The following is a 14,212-nucleotide window of genomic DNA, read 5'->3' as shown; positions in this document are numbered from 1 at the left end:
GGTAAAACACAGAAGAAATCTCTTCAATCTGATCTAAATACATCATCCCAGATAGTCCATAAACTGTGTACTGTATGTGCTTAGGGCTGGGTGATGACAAGGAGGAACTGTTAACAGAATGTAGGAGCCACATGGCCGGCCTGTCAAATTAGAAATTTGAGCAGATTTCTGTGGTCTATTTTGATCAAGATTCTCAATGTCAAACAAACAGGTTTTTCGATAACCAACTTCTTTCATTTTCGTAAGCACAATAGCACAGTGTGCAACAGTTAGTGAAGCAGGTGGTCCTCGTCGACGTGAAATGAAGGGAACAGAAGAAGAGAAGTAGCACTTCCTTCAAGACATGCAAAGCACCACCGCAGACGGACATGGCTGTAGATTTTCCCTCTGAGAGCTTATCTCCTGTGCAACACAGGCAAGCCCCCTCCCCACGCCTCATTTTGCTCTAGTACAAATTAAAACACTCTCCTGAGGAGGAAAGGGCTTAGGGTACATGTCTACAAACTAATGACACTTACCAAAACACAGAAAAGTCCTTTAAAAGAATTGCTATCTAATTGGTACAGCCATACAGAAAGCAATCTGGCATCCGATGCATAGCTTTGACCAAGCATTTCTACTTTAGGGGTTCTATGCTAAGGAAATGAGGCAAAATGCAGATAAAGCCTTATGCATAAAGATGTTCGCTGAAATGCTATTTATAATAGTGAAAAATTATAAACAACCTCAGTGTCCAACAGTAGGAAAACGGTTACGTTGTGGTATATCCAAATAGTGGGAATGATAGGTGGCAAATTAAAAATTATTACTGAGAGTAGATAAAAACATGTAGAAATTCCCAAGCCATGTTAATTAAAGACATAAAATTACAAAGCATATCAATTATGCATATTTATACAAAACATATATTTAGACAATAAAGACTAAGAAGGAGATTAGTAAAATGCTAACAATGGTTCAATCTGGAATAATGGTATCGTGGATAATTTTAATTTCCTTCTTCATGATTCTATGTACATTTTATATCACATTTACTACGATGAAGAATGCAATATTGCTATAGCGATTAGAACAAACATTTTGAAAAGCAAATCATTTCCCTTCCCTCATTCAAACCCTTAAAGAACCCTTTCCTCCTGCCTCCTTGACTCTCTCTCCCTCAACCCGTGAAAATCCACAGTCTCTAGGCAAAGTGGGAAAACCCTGAAAACAGAGTCCAATGCAGAGCGTCCAAGCTGAACGCTCAGCTCCGTGCACCTGGGAGGTGCTGCTTCGGTATGCTCCCACATGCAGAGCTGTGACTGCTGAGACTGGGTCTCTCCACCGCCACACAGTGAAACAAAGCCCCAGGTAGAGCCATCTGGGGAGGAAAGAAGCCAACTTACCTCCATTAAACTTAAATGGATTCCTATGAGGTAGGGCATGGGAGCACTGTGAAGAGAAACAGAGACACACAGCTGCTTTAATGTCTGTAGCTTCTGACAGAAAATTACAGATGGTTCACTATTTGGAGAAAAACTGTTTTAATACACGTATGCACAGTTATATTTCCTTTCACAACAAAAATCCTAATATGACATTTTGTTCCCAAGCCTTGAAACTTCAGAAGAATTTCAAAATGTGGGCAGCAATGGAAACAGCATGGGTATCAGGAGGAGCATCAACCTTGGTATTAGCCCCTAAAGAGTGGCTCTGCAACTGCACAGCCTCAGTTGCCTTATCTTTAAAATGGAATCCTGGATTGCAGCCAGCATGTTGTTATTAGAATCAAAGAAAATATGCATTAAATGATTAGCAGAGCTCCAATACAAATGGGAACGATTATTGCCATGATTACAACAGAAAAAGCAGTTAAGGTTGGATGAAGGGCATAATGTGTTTCAAAGAAGAATATTTTGTATTTGCTGCTTCCTCTGTCATCAAGAGATGTGATCTAACTGTCCATTCTGATTGGACAAAGTACTTGGAGAGCTGCCAGCAAGCATCTCCTCCCCAGTTGCACACATGCCATCCCATGACACTATAATTCAGAGAGCCTCTGCCAACTGCTTCATTCACGGAGCCACGGGTTCCCTAAGTCAGTGACTGAGCAAAGGCATGAGAACTCCACTCCAGTGGGTTTAAAACCTGGGCATTTTGGATACACCGGTCCTGCCTTTGGTTTCAGGGGTTGGTGTGTACGTGTGTGTGTGTATACATTATCATTTATGTTACCTACCAATAACAAATGTGCTAGACATTATATGAGGAACTTTAAATTCATCTATTCTAATCCACATAACAACTTTACAATACCCATAGATACAATACCCATTTTACATTTTACAGACAAGGGACTAGGCCTAAAGAGGTTAAATCACTTGCTTAACACCACAAAACAAAGTCAGTGGTAGACTTGGGATTTGACTCCCAAATATGTATTTCTTCCTTTGTGCCACACTGATTTTGTAATACAGAACCTGAAATCTCCAAGCTCACTTCCTGTGCAGTGCTTTCCTTCGGGTCAGGGGAAGGAGGTCAAGGAAGAGTGAGGAAGGGTGTGATGGGCAACTTTTCCATCTATCTCTCTAGTATGGGACGTATTCTATGAAATGTGCAGATGGTATTTTGTGAACCTAGAGAAAAGACACCTGACTCAGACTGGGGTGACCAGGTACTTTTCTTCTGGGGCAGCTGGTAGAATAGAGGTAGATGATCAAGGATGGCTCTTTCGGGACAAAGTTGGAGAAAAAAGGACTGGTAAGTAATGAGACAGGAGAGGTTTGCTTCCAACTGAATACTGTGGAGTTTAGGCTTTATCCTGAAAGCAATGGATAGGCAAGGGAGGTTTCTAAACATCACATGTATATTGTTAAATTGCTCAAACATTTAAAAATAAGAAAGGGCACGATTCCCTCATTACCATTCAACAAATAAAATTCAAGCGAAAATCCTTTCTTTCCCTCTTTCCCCAGAATATAAAATGTCCTCCTTACCACAGATCTCAGCAGTAATATAACATGTCTTGGGAACATGTAAAACAGACTTGAATATTAGCAGCTCAGTTTGCTAACTATTCTAGAAGACTTTTGTATTTGATAATAGCTAAAGAAAGAACTATACACATGACTGCAGTGAAAGTGGAGTTGTCTTTTCTTCTTCTTTTTTTTTTTTTTTTTCTTTTTTAAGGTATCTGCTGTGTGCATTCATCTTCTCTTTGCTTCTAGGGGCAAGGAAATGCCCTGTGACATTTTTTTTCCCCCTAAACTGTAAACCATTAGTTTAGCTGCCAGCTACACAAATGCTCAAACTTCCCAGTGTGCCTGGCTCTGCTGTCCAAGTTTTTTCCAGTGTACACTGAAATGAATGTGTTTCTAATTAAGTAGCTTCAGGAACACGACAGCTTCAATGTCAAAAATACAAAGTCTGAACCCTGGCAGGAAGTCTTAAGACTGCAAATGTCTCATCTAGTGGAACCTTGCCTAATGTAATGAAAGGAAACAGGAAGAGTACAAATTCCAGAAAAATGGCCATTTATTAATGTGACCAGAAGCACAGCCTAACACATAGAAGGGAGAAAGTGCAAATCCATAATATTTAACTAAATCTTATCACCTTTCCCATCTCCTACATTTAATCATGCAATTGACCAGTGACCATGAGTTTTAACCAGAATTGTTGAACTGAAATTCCAACAAATGAATTAATACACAAAAAAAGACATTCAAATGGCTGAAAATAAACATGTATACCAAAAGCCCTCTGTATAACTTAACCATAGGATCTTATGTATGTAGACTTTAATGCTATGCCCCTTCGTCCTACAATAAAAATCAATCATACCCTGAAAGGAAAAAGGGACCTCATGGAAAAGACTGAAGATGCAAGAAAGGGCAAAATGGAACTCATTCTTCAAGTATCTTTAGATAGGCATTTTTAAAAGCCCAATAATTTTCCAAAGAGTAATTATGGCCTATCGTAGAAATGTAGTTTTCTTAGCCAAGTATTGTTAGAACTGCAACAGCTCTGTATTTAGAAAATATTTAAAACACATTTATTCTGAAATCATAGCAGCTCCATGTTTTGTATGAATGCAAATTTGGACAAATACCTTTTACACTGTCATCATTTACGTACAAAGCCTCAGATATTTCCCTGAATCTACTGCATGTTTGCTCTGCAAATAGATAATTACGAATTCCAAGTGGTGAGAGGGAGAGGGAAGAAAAAGAAACCCAGAATTTCCTGAACATCTCAATGTGGTACTTATCCAATTGGGTAATTCTAGGTACAGTCTGAAAACAATTTCTATTCTCAATAATTATTGTAGCTACTGACTCAGTTTCTTGGAAACCTCTTCTTTGTCTTTTTATTTTTAAAAGAAATGTTTGGGGAGAAAAACACCTACCCATGATTATATTATCCTAACACAGTTACTTTTTCTTTTGCATTCCTTTCTAATACTGGCTCACATTAAACAGGTTTATATCTTTGAAATCATAAAAGGCATACATTGTATTATTTTCTCATTGGCTACATGAACCTTTCCCAGATTGTTCTATAATTTTGTGATTATTAAGGACTGCATAATATTCCACCAAATATGGATGTACCATAATTTATTGAATGCTATCCCTAGAGTAGACATTAAGCTGCTTCTAACTTTTCACTATCATAAGTATTACTGTGATAAAAATGAACACCTTCATGTTGCATGAATTCCTAGACACCAAATTACTAAAAATTAAAGGACAGGGCTGTTTCTTATCGTTTGTTATATCCTAGCAGAGCGTTTTCCAAAAAGGCAGTACTTAGCCTAGTGGAAATCTTTCAGGATTGTTGCAGAGATTAGAGACAACCTCTGAGGTACCTGGCACAGGAGCAGCACATGGTAGGGTTCTCTCTGAGCCCCTGGCATGGCTGGCACCATTGGACCCACTCTCTTACTACCCACAGAATGGTTTCTTGTTCCAGTCCTGGTTCTGTAGGACACCCACTCTAGGATACCTGGTAAACTGCTGGTAAGAATGGTCAAGATGCCATGAGGAATGGGAGGTCCTTGACAGGCACACGTCATCTCTACACATGGATTTCTGACTCCCAAGCACACTCCTGTCTCCTGGATACTCCACTGAATTCAGGAGGGTTGCTTATCACTTTCTTCAGGAGGGTGCCTTTCCTTTCTAATGTGCCACTAATAATGGAAAAACCAGCAAGGAAACAATGGTTCATGACTTTCTGATCACTTGGACACATTTTTAAAAACCTCTTATCACTCTTGAGCATATATTAAAAATAAAACATAGCAAAATAAACTGGGTAAGCTATTTTTTTTTGTTTTTTGAGACGGAGTCTTGCTCTGTTGCTCAGGCTGGAGTGCAGTGGCGTGATCTTGGCTCACTGCAAGCTCCGCCTCCCGGGTTCATGCCATTCTCCCGCCTCAGCCTCCTGAGTAGCTGGGACTACAGGCGCCCGCCACCAAGCCCGGCTAATTTTTTGTATTTTTAGTAGAGACAGGGTTTCACTGTGTTAACCAGGATGGTCTCGATCTCCTGACCTCATGATCCGCCCACCCCCGGCCTCCCAAAGTGCTGGGATTACAGGCATGAGCCACCGCACCCGGCCTTAAGTTACTTTTTAAAAAAACTTCTTCATGTTCAGAATCCAACTCATCTGAATCCTTTTCTGATTCAGAGGCATCAACGTCCATATTTTTCCAAGGGTATCTCAGTTACAAAACCAAACCAAATCCATCTAGAAGTGATCTTCCTGTTTAGGTCCAAGAAAGAACTTATTTGTTGCTGTTCTAGGAAATATGAATGGAAATATATGCTTCAGTAACAGCAAATGTATATACTCTGCTTCTCTGCTCCAGCACCCTTCAGCATTCACAGTGACTTTACCTTTCAGTGTTGAATCCTAGTGCAATTGCAAAGACATTTTAAACGGCAATTAAACAACATGTGTAGAACCAACAATGCACATAATTAAATTAAAGCGGTGATAATATTAATAGTTATAACCAAACTTACGCATAGGCGGGTCATGACAACCATGTCACAACTGCCGTATGGCTGACAGTGATTGTAAGGATGCTACTGTACATCTTGGAATAGCAGAATGGGGTGTACCTGTACAAAGCTTTTGTTCTCTGGGAATTGCTGCACTATCTGACTTCATCAGTTTCATCAGTTACGGGAGAGTAAAAGTGACTCTCTTTTCTTTCTACCCTGAAAAGGAAAAGGGCTCTGTTGCGGGTGTTGAGGCAGACACAATAGAATAACCTTTACCTGGAAGATATCTTTAGTTTGAATCCTCTTAAGAGGAAAAGGAACTTTTATTGAGCTACTATAATTCAGTCACTTTTATAAATTACAGACATAATGCTCAAGGGAACTCTGCAAAGTGGTGCTATCATTCATATTTTCAGGTTAGGAAACAGGCTCAGAAAGACAAAAGTAATTTGCCAAGATCGCACAGCGAGTCAGCGGTGAAGCTGTACTTCAGACGTGGGGCTGCTGAACAGAGAGGCCAACCTCTGTGCATGATGTCACACAGCACATACTCAGTATTTAAGCTGAAAGGAAAAGAGCGCCGGGGTACCAAAAGGGCTATTCGTCAGTCCTCTTGGTTCCAGGCCTGTGATGCCGAGCACTTCTCTGACAGGTAGGTCCGACGGCATGAGCTCATTCACAGCAAGGAAGAAGCAAGCATACGGAAACTGCAGACTTATTAAGTGATCCTGTAGTCCTCGTTCATTATTACTGCACTTCCATAATTTGTTTAATTCCTTTCCCCCAGATAACCAGAGCTCTCTTAATCATGTTCCCCTGAGGTGAACAGCTATTAATTGGAAGTGAGTCCAGTGAAATAAAGGAACACTGGCTAATAAAAAACAACAACAACAACAACAGCTTCCCAAGACAAAGTGGGAGGGGAGAGGAAACGAAGGGAGAGGCAGGAGGTCCCTTCACCTCCAGGTGGACAACACCTCTGCCATCATGAAAGAACACAGCTTAGGGCAGCCCAGGGATTTGGAAAGATCACTGTTTTTCCGTTTTTCATATAAACACATAGGTATTCATGTTACAATACACACATCACAGTGCCACCTTACCTCTCAGAGGCCCACGACCTTATTAACCAAATACCCTGATCAGGCAAAGGGGATCCCACAGTCAGAAAGGAAAACTCTGAAGGAGGTCTTATGTGAGCTTTTCTTTCTTTTTTTGTAAAAGACACAAACGTGTAAACACAGATTGTCTTGTGGTTTGAAATTCTGCTCGAAATAATGAGGCTGGCTTTGTTAGACAGGTTAAAGGACAAGAGAGTGGGAAAAAGAACAAGAATGGACACCAGAGAACATACCTTGCTGGAGAATGCGAATGATCACAGTTTCGGACTTACTGAGAGCGATGAGACAGCTGCTCTTCAGGCTAACGTAATGGCCAGTGTAGGACAGGAAGCCAGTAAGAGCAGCCACCACTGACTGCAAATTTGCCAAGAGCCAGCACTAGGCTAAGGCATTTTCTCATTATATTCTCACCATAGCAGCATAAGGTAGGTACTATCGGAAATACCATTTCACAGATGGAAAAACTAAGATTGGAGAAGCTAAATCATTCCTCTGACATCACACAGCTACTAAGTGGCAGAACTGGGACTAGAACCCAAGTCCATGATACAGGGATAAAGTAAGCTTCTTATTTCCTGGAGATCAGCATTCCCACAGCCTGCAGAGGAAGAAGGTTAGGTGGTTTTCTCTAACCTGCTCCAGCCTGCAGCTGTGACAAGACCTAGGAGCTTCCACATTCTGTCTGAGATCCTCCTCCCCTACCTTTTCCATTACAGGAGGCTTCTGGTCCCAAAAGTGCCTCTGAGCTCATCTCAGTCACACAGTGGCCCCACAGGCCTCAGCTTCCCTATTTCTCCAAGTCCTACTGAAGCCCTGCTGCCTGCCTCTCAGATTGCCCAGTGGTGGCTAACACCTCTCTTGGTAGGGGCTTTTGTCTGGGTTACTCATTTGGCATAAAGCACGCGCTGATTTGAAGGGTGATTCTAGATTGTCAGTCACAGAAGCACAGAATCCTGTTTCCCAGAGCCTCCCATGGTGCCACGTGCAGAGCAGGAATGATAAAAACAGTCGAGCTGCTGTTTACTGAGCACACACCACATTTCAAGGGCTACATAGGAGGCTCTAGCCACCTTATCTCATTTAATCCTCAAATGATCCAATTTATATCATCCATTTTATAGCTTTTTTTTTTTTTGAGACAGAGTCTTGCTCTGTTGCCCAGGCTGGTGTGCAGTGGTGCAATCCTTGCCCACTGCAACCTGTCTCCTGGGTTCAAGTGATTCTCCTGCCTCAGTCTCTCGAGTTGCTGGGATTACAGGTGCGCACTACCACGCCTGTCTGATTTTTGTATTTTTAGTAGAGACAGGTTTTCACCATGTTGGCCAGGCTGGTCTCGAACTCCTGACCTCAGGTAATCCACCTGCTTTGGCCTTCCAAAGAACTGGGATTATGGGCGTGAGCCACTGTGCCTGGCCATTTTACAGACTTAAAAAGGTATTCTCAAAAACGTGCCCATGGTCACGCTGTTAATCGTGATCCCAGCCCAAATCCTTCTACTTCCAAGTCTCTTACACTACTCTTACTTGCTAGTGACTTCTCTTAACCATTATGCTACAGTTAACAAAAAATGGTTACTTGATAATTATAGCTAAAAAAGTAAAATGCTAGTGGGTTCATAGCCAGAATAAAACTATATTTGCCTTACTAGCTGGAATTGACTGATACTCTTTTCTGTTCTAAGCAGGATTTAAGGCAATTTATATGAATATTTTCAACATAGCAACAAAAGTATGAAAAGAAATAGGAGCCAAGGGGGGAAGAAAAGGAAGCTGTGGCAAGGTTAGTGTTTCCGTTTCATGCTGGGGCACCTGCTGGGATGGTCACAGGTTTGGCTCTGAACACTCTGGCCACCAACCCAAAGACAGAAACAAGATTGTAAGGTGTTTTGTGGTGTCCACAGGAGAAAAATGAACCAGCCACCCAGGAGCTTGAATTTTCAAAAGGCTCCTGAGGAGGGAAAAGTGTTTTCCACAGGTCAGTCAGTCAGTCAGTCAACAGGTATCACTAATATCAGGCACCATGCTGGGCTGGGGCAAGAGGAGAGAAAAATAGATCTGGTCCCCATGTGAAGCTCACAGTTAACAGCAGATCAAATAAGCACATTGTACACATGCAAACCGCTACAAGGAGACGCACAGGGTGTTGAGTACACAACAGAAGGGCCTGAGATGACCTCATTTCATCTCTGCAGCAATCTTGAAAGGTGGGTCTCCATAATTCACAGAGGAACCCATGGCTCAAAGAGGTTAAGTGACTTGACAAAGGTCACAGCTGGTGAGAAGTAGAAAGTATGGAGTAACTGCCATGAGGTAGGCAAGCTTTTTCTTTTTAGGGGAAAAAAGTATTTAACGTCTTTCCTGGTTTCCAACCCAGCCCTCTCCGATTTATGAGCAACAACAGAGGATGAGGATCCATGAGGAGACCAGGAACAATTCTGGATTAGGAGAGAAGGCAGAGATGGCCTAGTTTCCATTTGTGGTTTCAGCAGTAAAAGCACGGGGCCCCGCCACAGCAGAGGTGAGCTCAGTGTGCATCGATGTCCAGTGGGCACTGGAGATGGTTTGCTAATGGAAGACATGTGTATCACTGGAGCTGATCAGTGACTGGGAGAGGGAGGACAATGCCCTTCTGAGTGTGGCTCTGTGGCTTCCTGGGGTAACCTATGCGGGTGGGGGTGGTGGAGATGCCTTCTAGAGCCCCAAGCCACTAGACCCAACAGAAATGAACACGAGAGTTACAAAGATAATGCCTGGACAAAAATCTGGAGAGGTCAACATCAAAGCCTGGGGTAGCCCGCCCTTTTGTGCCTCCTTGGCCTACCAGAAGGCGACAGACTCGGAAAACATCAGGAAGAGCTCCATGACTAAGACCACTGCGGCAGGAGAAGTTAATCACAGAGGAAAGGTCAGGAGACAGGGCTCTCTGTTGCCACAGAAAATTCAATGAGAACCATAACAGCTAAAGCCAGACACGGAAAGGAAGTCTCAAGTTGTAAGCCACAAACAGCCCATGAGAGCCTGTGGAAACACACAAATGAATGAGCCACAAAAAAAAAAAAAAAAAAAAAAGAAAGAGGTTTATGGAGAAATAAATGAAGAGAAAGTGACAGAAAGAAAGTATAAAAAATAGTGCAACTGGTAATAACAGGAGATTTTCTCTTGCTGTTTTTCCAGAACTTACCCCATGTGCCAAGATGCATACATCCAATTACCTTTTCAGCCTTGCCTTTCCATCCATTGCATGTTTTAAATGGAAGACGAACCTGCACTTGTTGAGAGGTCACTCAGAGCTATCACTGTGCTGGTGCTGTACATACTGTCCCTGGTGTCAGCACCTGAAAGACACACACTATCTCCAGAAGCCCTGCCTTGAAGTCACTTGCTTCACTGCTGAAGCTTCCTGTGATCCTGATGTTACTTGGTCTGTGGCCCCTACCTTACAGGTGACCTATGGCTTCCAGGAACATATCTAGAGTGTTGTTGCTACAGAGATCCCTATACTGTGCCCCAGAACATCCAGAGTTTTCTAAGTGTTGGGTTCAAGCCAGGCTCCAAATCGGGGAGGAGTGAGGAATGTGTCACTCACATACAAAATGTGTCATGAGAAATGGAAAACCAGGCCAATGCTCAGGCAGGTAGGCAGAAGTCGGGGCCAGCAACGTTGCACGGAGGGCAGCAGAAACTGGGGCAGGGGAGGCAGGCTGTTGCCCCTCCCAACATCAGTAGGAGGGAGCTGGGGAAGGTGGGAGCAGCAGGGCAGGTCCAGAGGCTAGAGGCAGATACAGTAGCCAGGAGGTGATTAGGCTGTGGTCCAGACAGCTCCCCAAAGGGCTGGTGGCTGAGCCACCAAGCACCATTCCCCTAATCCAGGAAGGGTCACTCCTGTGTTAAAGGGACACCTTGTCTTCTTTAACCCTGTAAGTCTCAGTAACGCTGGGAGTGACACTGCTGAGGCCAGTGAGAGCTGTCCCGCTGCACTCCTGGCATCGGTGCCTTCCGGGGTGCCTCTACAGGGACAGGGCTAAAGGCTGAATGGCAGCCATCTACACAGACTACCCATTTTTACAGACCTTTTGCTTTTTGCTATATGTACTTTGAAAGGCTGAAAAAGCTTATTATTAGTATTATTATTATTATTATTTTGAGATGGAGTCTCGCTCTATCACCTAGGCTGGAGTGCAGTGATGCAATCTCAGCTCATTGCAACTTCCGCCTCTCAGGTTCAAGTGATTTTCCTGCCTTGGCCTCGGAGTAGCTGGGATTATAGGCACACGTCACCATGCCTGGCTAATTTTTGCATTTTTCGTACAGATGGGGCCAGGCTGGTCTTGAACTCCTGATCTCAGATGATCCACCCGCTTGGGCCTCCCAAAGCGCTGGAATTACAGGCACGAGCCACCGCACCCAGCGTAAAAAAGTTTTTTATAATAAGGATATGTTACTTCACTAACAATGTAGAATGTATTAAAAATCGAATGTATCTGGAATTAGTGGTGATACATCTATTAGATGGATAGTGAATTAGATAGTTGGAATATACTACAAACCACTGATCTTTATACATAGATTGATTGATTGATTGATTAAGACAGAGTCTCATTCTCATCGACCAGGTTGGAAATGCAATGGTGTGAGATCATTGCAGCCTCAACTTTCCAGGCTTAGGTGATTCTTCTATTTCAGCCTTGCAGGGAGCTGGGACTACAGGCACACACCACCACAGCTGGCTAATTTTTGTATTTTTTTTTTTTTACAGAGACATGACTTTGCCATGTTGCCCAGGATTGGTCTTGAAGTCCTGGGCTCAGGCAATATGCCCGCCTCCCAAAGTGCTAGCATTACAGGTGTGAGCCACTGCAGCTCTGGCCAGAACTGTATACTTTTAAAAGGGTGAACTTTGTGGTATGTGAATTATATTTCAACTTAAAAAAATCTAGCAGAGAACTTGAAAAGACAGTTTCCCTATAGAGTCTACAGTATAGAGACAGAGATCCCCACAGAATCTGTAACATAGATAATACAAAGGGCCCAGTCTCTTCTTTACCTCATTTTTCCACCTGGAAAATAGTTCACACCAAAATTGTCCAGTCTAGGCATGGTGGCTCACACCTGTAATCTCAGCACTTTGGGAGGCCAAGGTGGGCAGATAATTTGAGGCCAGGAGTTTCAGACCAGCCTGATCAACATAGTGAAACCCCTTCTCTAATAAAAATACAAAAAATTAGCCGGGTGTGGTGGTGCACACCTGTAATCTCAGCTACTCGGGAGGCTGAGGCAGGAGAATTGCTTGAACCCAGGAGGCAGAAGTTGCAGTGAGCTGAGATCGCAGCGCTGCACTCCAGCCTGGGTGACAGAGTATGACTCCATCTAAAAAAAAAAAAAGAAAGAAAAAAAAGAGAGAAAAAAAGGAAAAAAGACATTGTCCAAAGCTTCCCCACAAGGCTCTTGGCACATTCAGTCTTGGGTGCTGCTCAAGGAAATGAAGGTGCAGCTCAACGCAGGACTCAGTGACTGTTATCACCTCACAACACTTTTCCAGCTGCCTACTTGGTGCTAGGCTCCCCATGTAGAGCAGTGCTTTTAGCTATCTCCCTGGCAATGACTTCACAAATGAAGACACTGAGGCTCAGGCAGGTTATGTGACTCACTCAAAGTCACATCTTTAGTAGGACCAGGGTCTAGGATTTGGACCCTAGACTTTATGACTTCCAAATCTGAACTCTTTTCTCTCACTTGGCCTCTCTGTTCAAGCCTCAGGGTCAAGTTTAGCCAAATCTCAGTTGAGGAATTACCTAACTAGCAATCTATGATTTCTGATCATTAAACCAACACACATTTCTGTGTGTGTGTAGGTGTGCGTGCGCGCATTTCCTAACCATCAGTCCCACCACAGCCCAACTTCCCTTCCTCTTCTGTCTGCAACTAAATTCCTGGTCCTTATCCCCTCCCGCCCCTCCCAGATGAGCTCTGTCACAGTGGCACCATTCCCCTCTTGGCGCCTTGCTGCTTCTTAGCTTAAAAAAATATATATATATATTCTCCCAATCTTTACTGGATGCTTGAGTTCTTTGGTGAAGTAGTGTTTCCTCAGATCTAGAACCACCTATGTGCACCTATCTTCCTACGCCCACTGCCAGGAATATAGTAAGTACTCATAAGCACTTGCTGCAAAATGGCAATGACATACAGCTTTTGCTTACTTACTGGAACCTAATCTTTAACAAAAGCCAGAAAGCCTAGAGTTTGGCATATATAAGAGATTTTGGCCACAACTATCCAACTACTCCACTTCCATTCTGTGTGTTAAGTCTATATATTTAGATGATGCAAAAAATATTCAGTTGAAATTCTTTTTTTTTTTTTTTTTTTTGAAGACAGGGTCTTTCTCTATTGCCCAGGCTGGAGTGCAGGTTTAAGCAATTCTCATGCTTCAGCCTCCTGAGTAGCTGGGATTATAGGCATGTACCACCCTGCCTAGCTATTTTTTTTTCTATTTTTAGTAGAGATGGGGTTTCACTATGTTGCCCAGGCTGGTCTTCAACTCTTAGCCTCAAGTGATCTGCCCCCTCAGCCTCCCAAAGTGCTGGGATTACAGGTGTGAGCCACCACACCTGACCTCAGTTGAAATTCTTAGCACCAGAGATACATTAATATACTAACTATATATACATCTATATAGCTATGAATAACATAAAGATAGTATCTACTATTTACAGGGCACCTGCTTTGTGTCAGTAGTAATCACTATTCACCTCCATTTGAAAAGGCTGGCTCAGTGACCGCCAATCTAGTCAACGGGGAAGCCAGGTGAGGGCCACACTTTTCTGTTTCCGCTGAACCACACTTTGAGTTCTGTCTCTGCCATCAAGAATACTAACAATTCCACTTAATCTAGCATTGATCTATTTCCTATGCAACATTTCATGGCATCAATGAAGATAGTGACTAGAATGGGCGCAGATCTGATTAACTGGATGTTACTTCAGAGTTGTGTCCAGACTGATGCCCTATCACCTATATGGACTGTGCACCTTTTGTTGAAAATCCTACATGGAATATGTGATGCACTATGTAGGGGCTGATTCAGAACCCTACATTG

At 42.9% G+C, this 14,212-nt stretch overlaps 1 protein-coding gene across 1 annotated transcript in view; it reads right to left on the bottom strand.

Moving 5' to 3' along the window:
- The window catches only part of DENND1A (DENN/MADD domain containing 1A), a 497,552-nt gene that overhangs the window by 224,952 nt on the left and 258,388 nt on the right, over positions 1-14,212 (bottom strand). Inside the window, exon 9 of the mRNA XM_011931409.1 lies at positions 1,386-1,431. Coding sequence (XP_011786799.1) covers positions 1,386-1,431 — 46 coding nt within the window. The remainder of the gene's footprint in view (positions 1-1,385; positions 1,432-14,212) is intronic.

This window comes from Colobus angolensis, unplaced genomic scaffold, assembly GCF_000951035.1.
Source record: "Colobus angolensis palliatus isolate OR3802 unplaced genomic scaffold, Cang.pa_1.0 Scaffold9, whole genome shotgun sequence".
NCBI classification, from domain to species: Eukaryota; Metazoa; Chordata; class Mammalia; order Primates; family Cercopithecidae; genus Colobus; species Colobus angolensis.
Note: the sequence above shows the minus strand (reverse complement) of the source record. Positions and strands in the feature narration are given on the sequence as shown.